This window comes from Varanus komodoensis, unplaced genomic scaffold, assembly GCF_004798865.1.
Source record: "Varanus komodoensis strain SLA01 unplaced genomic scaffold, ASM479886v1 scaffold4, whole genome shotgun sequence".
Classification (NCBI taxonomy): domain Eukaryota; kingdom Metazoa; phylum Chordata; class Lepidosauria; order Squamata; family Varanidae; genus Varanus; species Varanus komodoensis.
Genome location: NW_025335941.1, coordinates 59,921,669 through 59,943,454, shown reverse-complemented (window position 1 = coordinate 59,943,454; position 21,786 = coordinate 59,921,669). Strand labels below are relative to the sequence as shown.

The 21,786-nt window shown below is 45.8% G+C and overlaps 1 protein-coding gene across 2 annotated transcripts in view; it reads right to left on the bottom strand.

Moving 5' to 3' along the window:
* Window positions 1-21,786, bottom strand: part of SYTL2 (synaptotagmin like 2) — a 76,675-nt gene that overhangs the window by 18,317 nt on the left and 36,572 nt on the right. The window contains exons 3-9 of one of the 2 annotated variants that reach the window (XM_044442416.1): window positions 15,898-16,046; window positions 14,752-14,875; window positions 12,639-12,720; window positions 9,908-10,010; window positions 7,797-8,657; window positions 5,423-5,494; window positions 1,343-5,254 (exon numbers count right to left, since the gene is read on the bottom strand). In XM_044442416.1, coding sequence (XP_044298351.1) covers window positions 1,343-5,254; window positions 5,423-5,494; window positions 7,797-8,657; window positions 9,908-10,010; window positions 12,639-12,720; window positions 14,752-14,875; window positions 15,898-16,046 — 5,303 coding nt within the window. Of the gene's footprint in view, window positions 1-1,342; window positions 5,495-7,796; window positions 8,658-9,907; window positions 10,011-12,638; window positions 12,721-14,751; window positions 14,876-15,897; window positions 16,047-21,786 lie in introns of both variants that reach the window. The other variant, XM_044442417.1, reaches the window with a different exon arrangement.

Sequence of the window (21,786 nt, the reverse complement as noted above, 5' to 3'; positions counted from 1 at the left end):
TTCCTTTTTCTCTGCCGAAGTCTGGCCTGGGATGGAGAAAGGATGCCTAGACAATCCATGCTACAACTGATAATCGCAGGGGAATTCCTAAAGCATCACAGTTGCTCAGGCCCCATAGGACTGAAGGATGAACATACTGGGAATGAACTACAGGGCTGCCTTGGGTGCACATCCTCCAGGGCTTCTGGCTGGGGAAGAATCAGAGGGAGGGGGCGAGCAGCAGGGGGTGGCCTGGGAATGTGATGTGGCCATCCTGAGACACTGAGATGAGAGCAGTGGAGACGCTGGTCTCAAGGCCAGGCTCCCCAGGTGGGCAGGCAGTCTCTGGGAAGAACCAAGATGCTCAGCTGGTGGGAGGGGACCTGGAGCAGGGGATTCTCTCAGAGACAGACCAGGTGGCCCTGGCTCTTGACCCCATGATGCACTGTCAGCAGAGGTGGGCAGCCCAATTAGAGGATCGGGGTGCAGAGAGGAGGAGTCCCCATTTGCAAAGGGTCCCTCCCAAAGGGATGTGGCCCAGGCATGCTCATGAGGAGAGTTCCCGGAGGTGAATACTAGAGTGGGTTCAACAAAGCACTCTGTACATGTTCAGAGATTCTTTCCAGGTCCCTGTGCGTCTGGAAAACACTTTGGTCAATAAAGAACATTTTGCAAGAAGGTTCTGGGCTCTGAATGTGTGAAGGCAGAAATCCTGGCTCTCCACAATAAGGGTGTATGCAGAGCATTCCTGGAATCAACCAAACGTGTATCTGCTCCAGCATTCTGGTCCCACAACGGTCAACCCAATGCCCTTATTTGTCTATGCATGTACTGGGTTGATGAGAAGCCCACAAACAGGACATGAGCGCAACAGTATCCTGACACTCATATTCTGCAGCAACTGTTATAGAATAATCCTGCTTCAGATACAAGAGATAACAGCATATAGCCATCACTCCAGTTAACCACTGGGTTAACCGCTTGTCTCATCCCCTTTTAAAGGTGGTCATCACTGCATCTTGGGGCAGCAAATCCCACAAATTCCAATAAGAACGCAAGGCAGCAAATCTTAGCTCAGCTGCAGACCTTCAAGAAGGAATCCTGTCCATTTTGCAGGGGGAACCCAATGAGAGAAAGCATCTTTGAGGGTAGAGAGACATCAGTCTCTCATTTTAATCTTGGAGGGGGGGGTGGACTGCCTCAAGTATCAAAAGTGTGAAAAATGTTGCCTTGCAGGAACGATACCCAAATATTAGGATTTGGCTTCTGAATTTGTACTATTCAGGTAGCGTTCAAGTAGCTATTATTTAAAAAAATACACATACACACACACAGAACACTTAAAGAATTCAAAACTGCTCACGGGTTGAACTTCTTTGGATTCCCACAATGGAACGGCTGTTTTCACCTAAAAGATCTGATGCATCATCGTCATCTTCCTCATCCTTGTCCCCATCATGAGAAGCAGCGAGCAGAAGCTCAACTTTACTTATTTTAAGAGGGCCTTTGCTTTCTCCAAGTGAGGTGCTTGCGCTTTGGGATCCATCCGGTGTTGCACTTGTCTCCGCTTCTCCCCAACTTCCATATTTACCCTCTGCATCATCTGTCCTGCTAAGAATGGGGGAATCCTTCCCTTTTTGCAGATCTGGTGCTGCAGTTGAGGCTAGGTTAACTTGGATAGTTTTTTGGAAAACTGCATTATTTTCATGGACACCCCAAGTCTTTGCTTTCTCTACTGTTTGGGCATCTTGTTGGGAAGTTTTGCCCTTGAAGGGTATTTTAACCATACTCGTATAGTCACCTGATGTGCTCTCAACTGGTGGTGCCATTCTGACAGATACGCTCTCTTTTATCAGTGGTGTGGAGATGCCTGTTGCTCCCTGAATGCCTTCCTTGGACATTTGCAAAGCAGCATCAGAACCTTCCCTAATGAGCTTTTCTAACCTGGAGTTGTATGCTGCATCCACGTTTGGTGGAGCAACTGACTTTACCACCGTTTCATTTGCTTCTGCAGGAAAGTCCATGCTGCTCTGTACGCCAAGACTGGCCTGCCTGCTGTCCTTCACTTTGGCAGTCTGGGCAGCTTCTTCAAGTAGTTTCTGTACACCTGAACAAAATTCTTGCTGGTTCAATCTGGGTGGAGCAACCGTTTTGTCTATCATTTCGTTAATTTCTGGTCCCTGACCTATTTCCTTTTTGCCAACCGAATCTACAGTCTGGTTAAATTTGCTCTCAAATTCTGTCCCATTATTATGGCATGTGCTTTTCGGCAGGACTTTGGAATCTTCCTTGAGCAATCGTTGCAAGCTGGCACTGAGCTCCGCCTGCCTGGCATTAGATGGAGCCCTAACTTTTTCAATGGTTTCAAATAGTTCTTGAGGACGTGCTGCATCTTTATCATGAACCGGACTCACATTTGGATGGGGATGTGGGGTAGCCTGTGATGTGCTGGAACCATTTGTCTCTTTGAGCAGCGCGGAGTCTGCTTCCAGCTTCTGTAACCTGGCTTTAAATGGTGCATGTTCAAATGAATTTGGCTTAATGGTTTTCACTACTGTCTCTGCCACATCCACCGGTTGCTCATTAACAGTAACGCTCTGCCCCAGGGCATTTTCATTTTTCTGCTTTCTAAATGGGAACACTGCAGCTGCTTCTTGAATCGGTTCACCTTTTTCTGTGGTCAGTTTATTGCCACCATCTTTACTGGCATCTGCACTTTGCTCACCTGTCTCACTTGAAGATTTAGCTGTTTGAGGCATAGAAAGAATGGACTTTTCGGTCAACAGCCTTTGCTGACTGTCTCCAGGAACACTCCTGGATGGTGTTTTCAGAATATTCTCCCTCACTGGTGAAGCACAAGGCATTCTTGATTCTTTCAGAAGGCAGACTAGTTTGGCATTCAGATCATGGCATTCCTTGTTTGGTGGAACCGTCCTTTCTGTCGCTGTTTCAAAAACCTCTTTCCCAGGAGCATTTGTGCTGTCCTGAGTGGCAAGACAAGCTTCAGGTAGTGTCATTTTCAGTGATGGAATCTGGAAGGCTTCTTTCTGAGAAGGAATTTTGTTAAGAGATGTTTGGCCTTCCTCCTTGTTAGGTGCTTTCTCAGGCACTGAATTTGATTCTTTTGTGATTGCAGGCAAATGCCCTACAACTGCTTTATATTTAACAGGTTGATCTTTGGACAAGATATAATTGGGGGGAGTTTCTTCCCTTTCTTGAGACTCCACCAGGGCCTCTTGTTGATCACTGGGGGAAGCAGAATGACTGCGCTCCATCACCTTGTTAAAGAAACGCTTCTTCTCCAATGCAGGAACTGCTTGTTCAGGACTATCCACCACTATCGGGGGTCTAAAAACGGTTTTCACATCTGCACTTTCCTTCAGCAGTCTCTCTAGGCCAGTCTTAAAAGCATCAGGGTTGGCTTTATGGGAGACCAAAGTTTGGTTTACCGTCTCAATCACCTCCCTTGCTGGAAGTTCAGCTTTTCCATCTGTGTCTACAGAAGCAACCCTATCCTGCCGTGCCTGGTCAGTAGAAGGCATCTGTCCATCTGCCTGTGCAACCCCTTCCTCATCAGCAGGCAGGGAAACCAATGAGGACTCCGGAGATGAGTCTATCAACAGATTCTGCAAGTTTCTCTTAAACAAATTGTGTTGTACTTTTGATGGAACAACTGTTTTTTCTACATACTCTTTTACTGGAAGCACAGCTTTTCCCTCACAGTAGTTCCCCTCTGTTAGGGCAAACTCTAAGCTTCCCATCGGCACAGCAGTCATCGATCGAGAAAGCACAAGTTGTCCTGCTTGCTTTGAAGTCACCCTTATTGCTTCTAAAGGTGAATTTTTTGGTTCCCTCGTTCTTTCTTCTGGGAACTTTTGTTGTTCATCTCCCATAACAGCCTGAGTAGTTCCTAGTTCTTTCGGCTGCTCTGACTCTTTCAGATAACTTCCTGTACTACTATTTCTACTCCTTGAGGCGACCATCCTTGGCTTGGCCTCATCAGCCTTGCTCTGAGGCTTGGTCCCCACATCCCAAAAACTTCTCAGGCTTTGAAACTCTGCTGGACTGAGCATCTGAGTCTTTGACTCATCATCTATTTTTTGCTTTAAAGAATGAATCTTAAAGGGAGGCTCCTGGTGTAGAGTAGGGGAAGTCCTCTCTTTCCCAAAAGCAATGCCTTGGAAAGGTCCATTCTCACTGCCAGGTGACTCTGCATTGCATCTCGGGTGCATATGATCTACATCTGGATGTCGTGTCCCTTCAACATTCTTCTGGTCACTTGGAACTGTTTCACCAGATCTGTCTGCAGGATGGCTCCCTTTGGATTTAGCCATTAGGGTTTTTCTAGTTTCTCCTGAAGACAATGTAATCTCATCATCTTTGGGTTCAGAGACATCCTCACGTAATTCAATTTTTCTGAAGGTAACTGGATTAGACTTGCTTTGTTCATTGTCAGATTCACCTGTGACATATCCTGAAGATTCACCCACTGACTTTGTTCTGCTGACTTTGTTTCTATAGGTTGGTCTCGTGTTACTAGCAGAGGAGCTTTCATTTAAGTCATCTTCTTTATTTGCCAGTTTTGGGGTTATCTTCTCTCCTTCCCAGAAAGCCCTGATGTCCTTGACTTTTCTGTTATCCCCCATCAGAGATGACTGTTTGAATTCATGTGGCTGCAACAAGGCCCCTTGGTTGGTGCGGTGCGTATTTTCATCATCCAATAATCCAGATTCCTTTCCTTTATGTTTTTTATGAAGCTCTCCAGATGGTTGCTCAAGGTTTCCTTCTTCCAATAAAGATCTGACATCTCTCTCCCCATCAGTGTATCTATGTGTACTATTTCTCCCTTTCATTGCCCCTCCAAAAGAAGGATCAGCACTCTTCAAACCCGGTTTAACTGTTTTATCTTCAACCTTCAGTTCTCCGCATGAAGTATTTCCATCCTCCACTTCACCCTTGCCTTCCACACCCACATCATCTCTCTTGTTCATGTCCTGGCCAGTGGTCAGAATATGTGCTCTCTCGCCAGTTTGAACGCATGGCCTCTGGTGGGCAGAGCCTGCCGTCTCTTCTGCTTTGCCTTGAGTGAAGCTTCTTTCTTCTCCTACCAGTAGGCTGACTGGTCTTCCATTCTTCGCAAATACTGGGTCACGGGACTGGTCGTTCTGGCTGGTAGGCTTTCCTCTCAGCACACCTGGGCTTGATCCGTGATCTTCTCCGGTTACCGTCAACTCCCTTGTCTTGTGCAGGCTCCTTTTCTCTGCAAGTTTCCTTTCTTGAGGAGCAGACAACATCGATTCGTTACCACCAGCACTGGAACTTCTTTTAAACCAGTCTAGAACTTTCGATATGGACTCATCAGCTGCCTTCACAATCTCAGCAGCGTATTTGTCAGCTTTGGAAAGTGTTCTAGCACTCTGACCTTCAGCAAGAGCAGACTTACCTTGTTCAGGGTCTGCAGAGCCTCCTTTGGGCACCTGAGGCTCTTCTGGCTTAGCCAAAGGCAACTGCTGGTCTGCAAGAGACAGGGCCAAAGGTTGTAATTTTAATCCCTTGACATAAATGTGTACACAGCAGAGTAGTTTTGAAGGGAAAAGGGGGTTGTTTCTTTTTCGAGGGCACAGGTACGCCCTAGCTGCATCTGTCTTTGCAGAGGAGCTCCCTCCTATGTGTGGAAGTGGGGAAATGCTTCTTCCAGGGTGTTGCCTACCGTCTCAGGATTTTTGTTGTTACTCCCTGCCTGCATCACATGGTGACCCCATGAATGAGTGCCCACCAACACGTCCTGTCCTTGGCCGCCCGACTCAGCTCTTGGAGGCTCAAGGCTGTGGCTTCCTTGATGGAATCCACACTTACATCTCAAAAAATAAAATAAAACCTGCTTTCTTATCCAGTCCTAAAAACAGAGGTGAGTTTGGCTGGTACCCAGCAAGTCGCAATGCATCACTGCTAGGCTGCATTCAGTGTAGTATCATTACTTTGCATTAATATCCCACCTTTTCTTGTCCTGTGAGGAATCCAAGGCAGCTACGAGGCTCTATTTCATCCTCACAACAACAGGCCTGCGAGGAGGGTTGGGCTGAGGGTGAGCCACCTCATGAGCTTCATGGTAAGCGGGGACTAAAGCCTGGACTTCCCAGGCCCCTGGTCCAAGACTCTCTCCGGCACACCACACACAGGCTGTGCAGGCCTAGCCTAAACAACCATTCATTCGTATGCTTGTTTAGACCTGTCCCTGCCATTTGTATGTCCGGAGCAGGCATCTATTTGCCCTCAAGTTTTACAAACCAGCATTTCCAGTTGCTTCACCACATGCATCAAAGAAGGGGGCAAAGCAAGTGCCAAAAGGCATGATCCATGAACAGACTCAAACAGGAGTTGCCCAACTCCATGTCCAACTGAGTCTTCTCCAACCTACAACCTGTGCTGATCTACAACTCCCGTGATTCCCAGCCAGCACGTGAGTTACTGTCCAACACATCTGGGGGCCACGAGGTTAAGGGTGGCCCCCCTGACTATTCATTTTCGCCCACAGCATCCTTCTCCTACATCTGCCTGTCCTGCTACATCATCATCAATTACATTGTTATTTTCTTTTCTGCAGTGCCCAATAGGCAAAGATCCCTGCTGGCTCAAAATTCATGGCAGGACAGTAAAAAAGGATGCAATAGCATCACATGCACCATAAAAGCTAGTGTAAAATTTCAGTGTCAAACGACAAAGAAGTATTTAAAAAAAGGAAAGAAAAGAAAGAACAATGCGATTGATTATATTTTTCAAGGAATTCTGATAATTTAGGATGAGAATGCTCAACTTCTGGCAACGTATCTATCAGGATTGGAACATGAAGCAATTTAGCAACAGAGGAAAGTTTTAAAATATTTCCCCAGTAATAAAACTTCCTAACCTGACACTGTATGAGACATACGCAATATATTAATTTTACTTAGTGTGAGTTGCTTTTAAAATAACTGTGACAATGACAAAATGGAAGACAAGACTCGATCATATTGTAGACAGACATCCTGTGTTGTTGTTGTTACATGCTGTGATGTCATCTCCAACAGACAACCCTATGGATGAGCACCCTCCAAAATGTCCTCTCTCTGACACCCCTGCTTTGCTCTTGTAAGCGCAAAGCTGTGGCTTCCTGTATGGAATCCAGTGTTCCTCATTCGAAAGAGACATCGCACCAACCAACAGCTCTACTATAATAGCCAAGCTCAAATGCAAAGGTGACGCCATGGACTGGCCATTGAACCAAACCTCTGCTTGAAGACATTTCTGGGTTGGAGACATGTCCAGATTGCTCCATATGGAAATAACAGCAAAACATGGTTTGTCCAAACCAAGAAATGAAGAGGGAATTGAGGGGGAGGGGATTGGCAGTTATTGCCAAGCTATGATAAGTTATCTTCAATTATCTTCAACCATGTTAAGTATTTCTAACTAACATGGTAACTATTTTCTTGCTCTACAAAAATGGCAGGGGAAGATCTCGGATGCATCCGTAGGAAAGGCTACTTACCAATTGCGTCAACCATCATTTTTGCCCCAGTACAGACCGAATACCCCGCTTGTCCCAAGCACGATTTGATTCAAGTCATTATCCCACAACCATCAATGGAGTGAAGCCTAAATCACAAAATGATCAGCAGCCCCGCGAAGGTGGGATGGCGAGGAATTAGAAAAGAAGCATCTGGTGAGCACACCCCTTGAGATGGCAAAGCGACGGCATGCTTCCAAAGAGAAGATTGTCAGACAGGATCACAACAGGCTGAAAATGTGACTTGCTGTGAACTCCCGGTATTTCTTACCAGTGGTGCTTTTTGGGAAGGCCTCTGACTCAGGACTCGGCTGTTTTGTCGTGATCTGAGGGGGCACCTCATGAGTTTCCGCTTCTCCAGCACCGGGACACGCTTGGCTGGAAGACCCACTCGGAAGGGAGGGTTCCGCAAGTTGGCTTTCGACAGCCTGCAAGGGGCCAGGGGGTGGATCTGCGCTGCTTGGCTTGTGAGAACCTGGCGCTGTTCCACTTTCTTGAAATTCTCCTCTGTCCTTAGCGTTTCCATTTAAAGCTGGAGAATAGGACTGAGGAGGCGTTGCTGGCCGGGACTGCTCACTCTGAAGCGCCTCCACGCCACTCACTCGGCCTTCGTTGGTCTTAATGGAGTCAGAGTCTAACAGACTGAACTCTCCCGATTCTTTGCCTGTGTGCGACTCATGACTCGGTGGATGCCCTTTCCTACTTACGCTGGAGGAGAACCTGACTTGCTTTAGTCTTTCCAAAGAGTTTTGCGAGAAGCCTTCTGCTTCCCCTGCAGGAACGTCTTCAAGGATAGCTGAGGCTGGGAGTCCAGTTTTATTGGATGAGTCCATGTTTTGGCTCAGACGGAACATTTCGGAGTCTGTGGAACTGGAGCTGGAGCTGCGTTTCAGGATGCCCCGGGGTGGCGTCCCTTGGCCATTCACCTGCTTGATCCTTCTAGGCGCTTTGGGGAGGGGATTTTCATTTCTCAAGCTGACATCTGAGGTCTTGTGGGCATTTTTCCGAGCTCTTGGTACAGGAGGTTTTCCTGCTTCACTCAGTCCTACAGAAGCCTGCTCTGGACTTCCTACACTCGTGTAGGGTGTTAGGCCTATCCTGGGTTGGTCTTCTGCTGAAGGCATATGTGCTTCTACAAGACAAAGCATACACAGAGAGGGAATGGTAAAAACATGCTACAGTAAAGATTGCTGCACTGTAACTCAAGGTACCATGTAGGTACATAAACACATCACTGTGTACCTTGCAAGAGGCCTATTGGTTAAACCCAGAATGCAATGCAACAGGACAAGAAGCTTAAAGCTTAATGCAACAGGACAAGGACAATGCAACAGGACAAGAAGCTTAAAGCTTAAATTTAAGCTTTAAATTAGGCCTGATCAATACATGCAGTATGTTGAGTTGTACTTCGTATAAAACCAGTTCTCTGGAAATTACAAAAATCCAAATCCAAACTAACTAATTTTCTGTCCAAACATGCATAAGAGCTGCACTATCAAACTTTGAGAAATGGCCAAGGATCCCACCCCTCACTTCTAACCAATATGACTTGGAAATAATCCAGAAAATTGAATTAATGAAATGAATCTAAAATTAGGCTAGGATTTCCATCTCTTACTTCGAAATCTCCTAATACAAAGGAAAGAGACAATTGTAGCCTGGGAATTTACAATGGGACAGGAAAGGACAAATAAAAGTGTGTCACAGAAGTGATGGCTGTCACTAGTGGTCACCCCACTAAGGAAAGCTCCCAAATCATTCATACAGTGCATTCGGACATTCCAGTCTGAATTCATGAAAGTAGCTCAAGAGAGTCATAATCACTGTTTGTGCTGAAAAATTTCATCAGCGTTCAGCAGAAGAGGCAAGGGTCATTTACCCTGACTTATGACTTTGCTTTATATAATTATTACCATCATCATCATCATAGCCATTACTATTATTATCAGTGATTTTAATTAAAGAAAAAACAATATATCCTACATACATACATGCTTATGACCATTGGCTATGATTTAAGACCACTCCACTCTTAAATCACAGCCAACAGAGCCATTCAGTCTCTGCATCTAATCTTGTTCTCGGGCCCAATGAATATAGTTTTGATAAGCATTATGCACTGTTTATGCATGTTAAATATCTTTGAAAGCTTTGCTTTTCTTTCACACTGCAGATTGCTCAAAAGCCACTTGGAGGATGTCAATGGGAAGGGGAGACATCAATCAAAGGAGAGACAAAGATACAGTATGTTTATCGGAGACTCCTTTGAAAAGTTCAGCCATTAATGCAACCCCAAAGTGCCAGTGAAAGATACTGGCACACTTGTTCAAGTTTTTTAGTGACTCCACAAAAACAACAGAGATTCTTTTTTTAAAAAATCACCTTTCCCTGTTGGCTCTGATAAACCATTCATTCCATTTTCAGCCCGCTCAATTTTTGCATGATCTTCTGGTAAACTTGCATCATTAAATGGATTCTTCCTTTGCTGAAATAAATGAAAATGTTACAGCTTAAATTTACAGGGTTTTTTTTTTTTAAAAAAGCACAGCAAGGAAGAAAAATCATACCCAAAATAACAGAGATGCATTCCTCACAGCATCTGAACTCTGAGGTAAATTCCACAGCATCGGACGGGACTTATTCTACACTAGGTGTGGTTAGGATAGTTCCAACTGAGCAAGCTAACCAGAAATGATACCGGGGCTGAAGGTGCTGCATTTAACTGAGCGATGGCAATTATCCTCACAGAAGGTAGGGGAGAAGAGATAGAGCATGGAAAAATATTTTCATGATACACCTGCAGCCAGCTATAATTTCCAAGAAATTATCATATAGGACATCTTGACATACAGCAACTGTTAAGGGACGGCAGTAAGCGTTAAACCACAGCTGGGCAAACATGTCAAGAGGAAGGTCAGCACTTTATTGGTTTTGGCAAGGAGGGATTGTTGTTTGTTTTATACAAATGAACAACTGCATTTGTAAAGGTAGGGTGGGAATCCATCAGACCTCATTCCGGGGGGCAGGGGTTAGGGTTAGGGTATGTCTAAAAAAGAAAAGTGGTCAAAAACAAGTGTCTGGAAGTGCATCACTTTGTCCAGTGTTCCAAAATGAAGGCCACACAAGCTCACTGCGCTGAGGAAAACGGGAGGGTATCCCGTCCCCATCCCTGTCCGACCAAGCAATGTGACCAGATCCAGAAGCTACATAAAAGCAACTGAACATGCACAGAAACGCAGCCAGTGAGAAACACACATAAAAGGTACAGGTACTTTCGTCAGATGCCCTTGATCAAATACCAACCACTGCATTGTCTGCATACCGATGAGGACTTCTCCCTCAATAAATACCGAAGCAGGTGGGACACACATCCCATCAGTCCAGTCTAACCTGCACTTCCAGAATACAATCCAAGCTGTTATTCAGGCTTGCCCCTGGCCACGGTTCAGTTTTCAGTTTCAAAAGTGTTCTTTGTTCACTTCTCCGTACCCAGCTGCCGAGTATTTTTTAAGCAGTAAAGCCATGACAAGGAACTTGTTCACTGATGACAAACCTCTTGCTTGGCTAATAGCTGTAACCACAGATTGAGAACATCCATTTGGGGTGGAGGAAGGTCTGCTAAAACCGCTAAATGGCTTTTGCAAGTTTTTGCCATTTACTTGTCCGTATTATCCTTTTGTTTTAACAGTGTTCTTACTAAAACACTGACAGCTGAAAATGGAGCATTTTTGTCTGTTTCTAGAGTCAGCCAGGTGTTCCTTCCAACCATCCTTCAATCCCAGGCAAATCGCCCAGTGCCTGCTGTGAGGTTCTTTTGCACTGTTTAGGTTGAGAGCAACCTGAGTTGCTGATTTACACACGCATATTCAATATTCGCACTGACGCTACCTAGAATCATAGAATAGCAGGGTAGGAAGAAGCCAAGAAGGCCATCAGGTCCAGCCTTGTATTCATTGCAGGACACCACGTTACACCATCCCACTCAGAGGGCTGTCCAGTTGCATCGTGAATGTCTCCAGTGTGGGAGAGCCCCCCACCTCTCTAGGCAACTGGTCCCACTGTCACATTGCTCTAATAGTCAGGAAATGTACCCTGATATCTAGCTGGAATCTGACTTCCTGTAACTTGAGCCCATTATTCCTTGTTCTGAACTTTGGGATGATCAAGAAGATCCTGGCCTTCCTCATCATGACAACCCTTCAAGTACTTGTAGAGTGTTATCTTATTTCCCCTCAGTCTTCTCTTCTCAAGGCTAAATATACCCAGTTACATAAAAACAGAGAAGCAGAGTAAATCAGAAGGGGTCTCCTGGGCCATCTAGTCTGACCCCCAGCTCCAGCCAGCTCCACTCATGACATGCCCATCATGTGCATGTCCAGCCTATCCTTGAAAACCCTCACCGATGGGGCCTCAACCACCTCCCGTGGAAGCCCATTCCATACCCTCGGGGTCCTGACTGTCAGGAGTACTTCCTGGCATCAACGTGGAATCTTCTTTCCTAGGGCTTTATTTCAAAAGATATGTGGGTGAATAAAGCATTGTGAGTAATCACCACAGCAAGAACTGCCATAATACCCAATGACAACTCAAAACCATAAAAATCTTCAGTGGAGGCAATTCTTACACTTGGTCAGGAGTCATTAGTCAAATGCTGCCTGTGCATGTGGGAAGTAAGCCCACACAACAGTAACTAGGAAGACTCCAAGCACCGTTTGAGCAGTCAGGTATTAAAAGGTCAAAACAGAGACAAAACCGGGTGCAGACAAGCCTTCCTGGCCAGATCTGCAGGTCATCCCAGCAAACACGCACTTCTAGATCACGGTTTGCTGAGATAATGCAAAGGTTACAGTTGAGCAGTTCTGCAGGGAGAGAGGTGGGTATGCTTTTCCTGCTTGCACTAATTCCTCCCAGCAAACATTCCCCCAAGTTGTGGTTCCTCCACTGGCCAGGCTTGACTCCAAGTTTGTCTTCCAAGGAAAAGCCAGGGTTGGGGGACCCTGGGACAAAGAAGCGCACAGGTACATGTAACACAGAGATACTGTAATAAAAGACGGTTTTCTGACAAATATTTAAAAAGCAGTCAATTTTCACAGATTGTTGTCAATGAACCCACCTTAGATGGTGAGACTGCTGGCTTTTGCGCATCCTCCTTGGGTGTCTCTAATGTGTCAACGGCCATACTGAATCCTTTAGGGCTATAAAGGTGGGGAAAAACAAGAAATCCCAGCCTGTTACTTTGTCCGGACTGTCACCCACCTAAGATGATTTAAATAATAGTGCTCCCCAACAAGGACCCTTAAGCATTTGAATGACCAAGAGATGCCCAACTAAGTTCAATAAAGGATCGGCTTTATTTGGGTTTACTTATACCCTGGTTTTACTTATACCCTACTAGAAAGGGTACTCAACGTGTTTTGCAATAACAATGTAAAAGATTAAAACAAGAAAATACCATCAAATACTATAAAGATGTAACACACAATATATAAGGCAGCCAATCCCACAGACCCACTTACTGGTCAAAGGCCTTTTCTGCTTGCCAGGTGAAGAGCAACAGAGAAGGAGGGAGCCAAGCCCCCCTCGCCAGGGCATTCCAGAGCCTGGGAGAAGCCACCGAGAAGGCCCTCCCTTACATTGCCACCAAACATGCCTGTGATGGTGACAGTCTCAAAGGAAGGGCCCCTCGAAAAAAGCCAAGCCAAGAATACCGCACCTATCCCCTCTTAAAATATTTCATAGTTTACAGCAAGGGTCCCCACCAATTTCAGATTCAGCAGCACAAATGGGAATCTGAGAGGCTGCTGTGGGAATCGCCACAACATGGCTAAACAGTGGCCTTGTTTAGGCATCCACCTGCTGCATCTCTGGAACTTAGAATGCCTCTCATTCAACGAAAACTTGTGCAACATTTCTTTAAGGGATTGTCCAGTTCCACTAACCACAGGGGGTGTGATACAACAAATGCTTCTTACCTATGTATTGGTAATATCCAGTAGGTGCTTCTTTTTTTTTTTTTTAGAAAGATTATCGCACAGGTAAATGTTGTACTGGAGCAGTCATTACTATCCATTGATGCCCCTTTAAATTATTTAGCTACTTCATGGAACTTGATAAATGAAGAGGAATAGATTCTCTGCACACTTCTGACAGCTAGAAGACTGATATTAAAAATTGGAAGGTTGAACATCCACCTTCTATAATTCAATGGAGTGAGGACCTGGCAACCTTTTCGATATATGAATGGATTATATATAGAGGCTAAAATATTTGCACATCTGGTTTGCTTTTCTTGAAGGTTACATATAATTGCTCGATAGCTGTATGTATTTTCGTACAAATCCATGTACCTATATTTAACAAATGGGATTTTGAAAATGTGGCATCTCATTGCTATTATTTTAGCAATGCTAAAACATGTAGTTGCTAATTTTTGTTATGTATTTGATGGGTATTGTTAAAAGTGCTTATACTTACAAATTGTAATTATATACACAAGTCATAAAAAAGCAAAATATAAAACCAGTTCATTGAAGGAATTGTTGTTTTTGTTGTTGCTTTGCAATTGTATCTTGCCTTTTTCCTCTTGTGAGGAACTCAAGGCGCTTACATAGACCTCTTCTACTACAAACTAATAATATACACACACACCTTATCTAGGTGTCTATAGGGATGAAAAACAGATAGAGGTAACTTGGACATACAGCTAAAATAATAAGTGATGGTTCATGTTTAATCTCAGTGGGGATGTTTTTCCAGAACAGGGGTCACCATACTAAACACCCTGCTAAACAAACATTCCAGTTTGGATTGCACTCTTCACATGGGCAGACACTCCCATATATCAAAGGTTTGATGCTGTTTGTAAACCTGTAGACTGTCCTTCCAAGGTTCATCTGAGACCACTGGAGAGGAAAAGGGAGGAGAGAGATTTGCCCCTGGGAGCATAACTCAAAGTGAAACCTTTTGCCTCCCTTCTTAAGAAAAAGAATCTGGTTTTCCCACTGCAGTCTAAATGGTACCAAAATCCTTCAAAGTGAATTCAAACGGAGCTGACATAAGGAACCACTTCCCATCCCTCAAAAAGTGCACCTTTATACAGCTGGCAATTACAGTGCCATGAAAATAACTCACCCCCACAAATACTGAAAAGTTTCACTGGTTACCTTTGGTTTGTAGAAATACCCTTCTACAAACCAAATGATCAGATAGTTTGTTGGATAGCTAACCTCTGGTTAGGTTTCATTTTGCCTTCTGTCTCTTCCAACAGCTCTGGTGGTACAAGGACTTCTTTATTAACATTGTTCACCCAGCTGTTCTCTGTTTTGCCTGGCTTCCTTGGAGTCATCCCAGCTTAAAAAAACACAGAGAGACAAAACAGACAAGGAATTTTGCATTGCAGCAGTACTTGTTTCACATAACAGCTGAGGAGCACTGCAATTAAGTTGGAAGACACAATCTAATTAAGCATGTAGACTCTCCAGCATGCTACCCTATACAAGGTTAGACAGAAAAGAGACGTAAAACTCCCATCATGCCCCAGCTCCCAGCATGCCCCACCAAGCCTTTTTTTGCCTTAAGGTTCATAGCATTGCGCCATCAAGTACCTTTTAGTAGTTCCATCAGCATGTCCAAGGTTCCAAATGTTTAAAAGAAGTAAATGCCATTTAGTTACATCTCGTGTTTTTTAACAAGTGTCTTATTTTTAAACATGCAAAAGGCTTTACAAGCTTTGGACAAGCTTGACAAGCTTTCTATTCTCACAGGAGCTGCATGAGGAACTTAGAATAACTACATAGTAGAACAATCAAATAGAAGAGTTGGAAGGGGTCTATAAGGCCATTGGGTCCAACAGCCTGCGCAATGCAGGATTCCAGGTTTAACCATCCCTGCCAATGGCTGTCCAGTTGCCCCATGAATGCCTCCAATGTGGGAGGGCACACGCCTTCCCTGGGCCGGCTTCACTGCCATACTGCTCTAACAGTCAGGATGTTTTTCCATCTCCAGATGGAATCTGGCTACTTGGAACTTGCCCAAGTCAACGCAAAGAATCCAGTGGGGTCATTCAGGAAGGGGACGATGGACAGATTCCTCCCTCCAAGTCTGATTTAGGCAAGCTTGAAATCAACTGTGTCGGATTTAGACCAATGGACTAGACCCAACTTTCTGCAAATCCACTTGCACAATGGAACTTCCCACCTTCTCCTCCTCCACTGTTCCATGCCACAGAATGTATAATCTACTGAAGACTGGGGTGCATTTGGTATTTGTGTAACAAAAGCATAGTACCGTCTAGCTTGAAGCTCTGCAGCAAGAACTAAAGAGTTTTCTTCACCTCAAAAGCCCTACTATTTTCAAAAATATTGACTCCATACCTGTTGTCAGCGGCTTCCTCCTGATGGATGCCCGAACGATGTCGGCACCATATATTTTCTCTCTGTGCCTCTTGGCCTTGGCTTCGTAAAACCACTGCCCACTCATGTTCTTGACCTGACTTTCATCTCTCACTTTTTCAGGTAAATGCCTAGAAAAAGGGGTTTAAAAGAATGTTACATTTTCCTGCAACGAGAAAGTTTGTTTACACGTTACAGAAACTATCAGCCCAGACAAGGAAAATGCACACACCCATTTTTCCTTACCTGTTTTCTCCAAGCAGCTTTTCCCACAGAACTACCCAAAATGTGACTCCTTTAAAGGAAAACTATGAAGAAAAAAACACACAGGCACCCATGGAGGACAGTCACGCATGTCCCTCTAAAGCAGTCTTCCCCGATGCAATACCTGCCAGATGAGTTGGACTACAACTCCCACTGGCCCAAGCTACCATGGCCAATGGTCCTCAGTGATGGGAGCTGTAGCCCAAAAACACCTGGAGGCCACCAGGCTGGAGGAAGGCTGCCAAATCAACATTTTAGATTTAAGATTTTTTTAAGGATACCAACAGAGACAATGGCCTATACGCAAATATTTCAGAGATGACGGGCAGTGCGAGTGTGTAGACATTATCCTCACACTGCCTGAGTGTGCCCAGGCACTCAGTACAGATCGGTGAAAACTATTCTTTCTTCCTTTCTTTTCCTGCACACTGTGATGCCCTGACTTGCTTAGAATGATCAAATAACCCACTGTGGTTTGCTTAAGCCATGGTGATCTGTGACATATTTTGCCAGCATGTTGCATATTAAACCCCTGACCATGGGTTGTTGTATTGTCCAAACCACAGTGGCAGGGCTTGTTTGAGGGTTAAACAACCCTTGCATAACCCACAGCCTGTTCTAGGGTTCTATGAGGGTTGTTTAACCCACAAACAACCCCTCCTGCTCAGGCTTGGGGGACACAACAAGCAAAGACAACTCCAAGTTGGGGCTTGCATATTCTTAAGGGTAGACAGCACATATAGGAGTCCCCCTCAGGGGTAAATCAACCCACAATGGGATATCATGTCATCCCAACAGACCCATGGATTTCTGAAGGAGTGTCTTTGTTTTTAAAAGTCCAGTTATTTATTTTCACCATAAATCCCAAGATCTTCATCTGCTTATGTTGCTACCGTACTCCCTGGCTGATTTCTTCTCAATTCCCAGTGTGCCTTTTCTCTTGCCCCCTGCTCAAAATGAAAGGAGTCCAAATTTGGCCCATGGCAAGCCGGGGAATGAGATGAGTAGTACAACTAGAAGAAACTGGCCAAGACATATGACAGAGCGTGTGTCTCTTGCCACAGTCCTCTTCTGCGGGCAAGTACTCCGTTGGCACTAGCCTCCCATGACCTGTGTGTGCAGGCATGTTAGTGAAGGCTGGGAATATTTAAGGATTGTGCTGGGGAGCAGGAAAAGGATGTATAGCTCAAGCAGGCATTGCAGCACATCACAACTCCGAGAAAAGTCTTCCTAGGCGCTACCGCAACTAGCAAATTACAGAAGCCCAAGAGGTTAAAAAAAGCCACAGTGCTCTTGAGCATACAGAAGAATAAGCACAGCTTTGTGATGCGTAGCCTTGTGCAGTATGCCCCTCCAGAGCAGGGGTGAGCAACTTGGGGTCCCCCAGATGTTTTGGCCTACAACTCCTGTCATTCTCCACCACTGGTGAGGGCTAATGGCGCACCTTGGACGCCGCAGTACCCACTTCTACCCCAGCAGAACACCTGGAGTTCAACTATTTTTGACCCTAATGAGAGTAAGAAGTGGGTAGAGAGAAATTGGGAAGAAAATCTCTGAGGAAACTGGAGAGACAGACCAGAGAAAGAAAAGAAGGGTCTTGTGGCAGCTGAGAAAGACCAGAAAGGCAGTGGCAACCATCTGCCCTTCCCCCCAGGGGTTCCATAACCAACTGTCGAAAACGGAGCTTACAGTTTATCTCCGAGTCTTGACTTGCAGCCCTAGACACATGTACCTTAAGAAATAACATCTATTTGTGCTTGTCTGCATCTTTAAATACAAAATGGTTTGCTGTTCCCAGCATTCCCCAGCTGGCATGATGGGCTGGGGAATGCTGGGAGCTGAGAAACACTGTTCTGCCTAAACATGAACAGGACTATGCCCTACGTAACCACATAACCATGACAACTAAGAGTGGCTTACTGCCCATTCCATCCAGGCGCTAAAATTATCTAGCAGTACTGATTCCATGTGCTGGAAAGCAAGACTGCCATCTACCTGGATGCAATGATAAAAATCTGAGGCCTTCCTCCAAGCGCCACCTCGAAGGGAGGGCTGACTGGAAGCCACAGGGAGGATGGCCTTCTCAGTGGTGCCCCTCCCCACCGCACACACACACAATTATGGAGTGCGCTCCTTCTGGAGGCCCACCTGGCACCACCTTTGCCATCCCTTCTGTGCTGAGGTGTTCCCCGGTGCCTAGAGTTCTTTCATGGCTTGATGGGGACACCTGTATCAGGTGCTTTTAATAGGTCTGCTTTGAAGTTGCTGTTGCTGCCATTTTGTTTCTACATTTCTTAAACCACTTTGAAATGCTGTACTGTGGACTAATGTTAGGGCTGATTTACTGTACCATGGCCTTCTTTTAGGCACTTCTGTATGTGGCCCAGACATTGGGCTGTATGGAGATAAAATAAGTAAAATATAAATAAGGCACAGAGCCCAGACCTTGTGTTTGCACTGTTTGTCCCAGCAGGGCAGCCAGCTCAGCAGGAGAAGGAACCTGGCATGTTACTTTGCAGTCCGTGGAAACAAAATAAAGACTAGGGGAAAGGCAATCATTTTTGTTTATCACTGTCATTCATTATTACATGAAATTTCTATCCCACCTTTTTGACTATTAGAATCATACAATAGTAGAGTTGGAAGGGGCCATGAAGGCCATCAAGTCCAACCTGCTGCTGCTGCACAATCCCACTCAGATGGCTGTCCAGTTTCTTTTTGCATGTCTCCAGTGTGGGAGAGCCCCGCACCTCTCCAGGCAGCAGGTTCCACTGCTGTATTGCTCTGACAGTGAGGAAGCTTTTCCTGTCCAGCCTGAATCTGGCTTGCCGTAACTTGAACTGATGATTCCCTGTCCTACACTCTGGCATGAGGAAGAAGAGATCTTGACCTTCCTCTTTGTGACAGCCTTTGAGGTACTTATGGAGGGATATCATGTCCCCCTCAGTCTTCTCTTCTCAAGGCTGAGCAAGCCCAGTTCTCTCAGTCTCTCCTCATAGGGCAGTGTTTCCAAACTCTGGATCACTTTTGTTGCCCTCCGCTGGACCCTCTCTAATTTATCTGCATCTTTCTTAAATCTTGGTGCCCAGAACTGGACACAGGACTCCAGGTGAGGTTTGACTAGTGAGCAGCATAGAGGAACCTTCACAGCTTACATAGTTCTCTTTTTATCCTCACAACAACAACCCTGTGAGGAAGGTTAGGTTGAGAGTAAGTGACTCACCCAGTGAGCTCCATGGCTGAGGGAGGACTAGAACCCAGTTCACCCAGGTTCCCAGTCTAATACTGTAACCACCACACCAAACTAGCCTGTAGCAGAACACATTAGATGGCTGGAACCCAGTGTTTGAGACACACCAGAAATCTGGACTTTTCCGCAAAGACCCAGTCTGGGATCTGCCCCATCTAGTTACCAGAACCAGAGTTCAAGCTTTGTCCACCCTAATGGGCAGATGGAGGGAAGAGGTGGAGGGAAGATGGAGGTGGAGGGAAGAACCCAGATGAGTCCTGATCAGAGGGTACTGGCATGACAAGTCCAGACCTGCCTCTATCAGAACAGGTGCTGACTCCATTCATTATGAGTTGGAAGGGTCTGATTCACTTCCTTCACCTCCAAGTTCTTCTAGCTGACTGACAGAAGGTGTGGCACAGGGAGTCTGATCAGACCAGAGTCACTTAAGTTCAAATTACTGCCTGGAGCATGCTAGCAAGGGTAGGTCCTTTTTTGTCTAAATTTGCATAGGATGCTCTTGATGTTTGTTTGTTTGTTTGTGCTGTAAGAGACCTACAGTATAACTCATTTTGCATCCTCTTAACCAGTGGCTTGTAAGTCGCTGCATCCAATTTCAAGGATGGCAATGGTCTTTTGGACACTTCACAGCCCGGGATGTTATATAAAAGAACAGCAGGAGCGCTTGCTGATCACACAGAGACATTCCTTTCTGTAGCCTGACGTGACTACTGAGTTGGGAAAACATTTTACAGCTCCACTGGAATTTGTGTGAAGGGAACCTGAGCCAGCTTACACCTGGGAGGTGTGCATTTTGCAGCTATCAGGGCTCATTTGCACAGTCATGTATACCTGATAGCAGCCCTTTAAGCAAATCTGTGGCTGAAATGGAGTAACACGTCCAAAGTAAATATTGATTGTAATGCATGGGCCATACCTTGCCACGTAGGCACAATGCCATGTGCATCCTTGCCGGATGGGCCTGTAAAATGATTTCACTGAAGTGCCAGGAAGCCTGGAGTTGTCCAGCTGCCTGGACTGCATGCTAAAGGATGCCTTTTATTCTGCCACCCCCCGTGACCCCTGGCACTGGTGCCTTGCATGGGCTTCTGAAAAAGACACTCTTCAGCCACAGTGCGGTCCCAAATGCAACCCTGCCATTGTCTTTATTTTGGGCCTGCAAAACCACATGCAAAGAACCGCTCCAGCAGGGACACCACTCAGCACACTCCAGGATTTAGCAGCCTATGCTCATGTGCACATCCTGCTGAGAAGGCATTCTCCTTTTGGAGCATCCAGAGGGCCACGACTCCCAGTAGCCCTAGCCAGTATAACCCATCTGAGGCATGATGGGAGGTGTAGGGAAAATACTGAGAGAGCCACAAGCTGCCCGTCCCTGACAGATCAGGAGGGCATTCCAGCTGGCAGAATCCAGGCGGAGCTGTCCAAGGTTCTCCTTCTGCCTGGTCTTGACTGGGCTTCCCCAGCACAAATCACAACACCAGTTTGGAGGTGAGAGCAATTAGCTTTGCTGTGAAACCCTAAAAGGAGCAGGGGCAGAACGTACATAAAGGGTTCTGTTGACCTGCTGCCTCCCAGAAACAGGGCTGTTCCCCTTAGGAAGCAGGGCCATGTGGTACAGTGGTTAGAGTGCTGGACTGGACCTCAGGAGATCTGGGTTCTAGTCCTCACTCAGTCATGAAGCTCATTGGGTGACTTGGGCCAGTCAGGAGGTTGTTAGGGAAAAAATGGAGAAGAAGAGAATCTTGCAGGCCATTTTGGGTTCCCTGCAAGAGGGAAAAAGGCAAGATTCCAATGTACTGTAGTAATAACAACAATATATGACCAGATATGGTCTTTTCCCTGGATTCTCACGGCAGGGAGAACTGGCAAAGAGAAAGCACATGGCCCAAGGTCTGCCCTGATCTCGTGCACAAGGGCTCTGTGCCATATCATGGTGGTATTCTGAACTGGGAGTGGGCAACTTGCGCCCCTCCAGATGCTTGGCCTATCGCTCCCATCAGCCCTCACTGTCAGCTGTGCCAGAGGGGGCAGATGGGAATGGGGGGAGGGCAAAATACCTGGCGGTCACAAGCTGCCCACCCCAGTCGAAGCCACTTCATGACAGGGCTGCAATCAATTGAACATTCTTAAAGCAGCCTGGTTCCCTCCAGATGTGACAGAGCACAACTCCCAGCATCCCCAGCAAGCACACCTGGAGAGAACCAAGTTGGCTCAGAAACTGAGCAGACTTAAGACAGGACAACAGATGTACAGCTGAGGTTTTAACGCTATGATCCAGCACAAGGCAACGGATTCTCTGCCGCGTTGTTGACATGAGCTCAGTCTTCTGCAGTTATGTGGAGGCCAGGTAATGG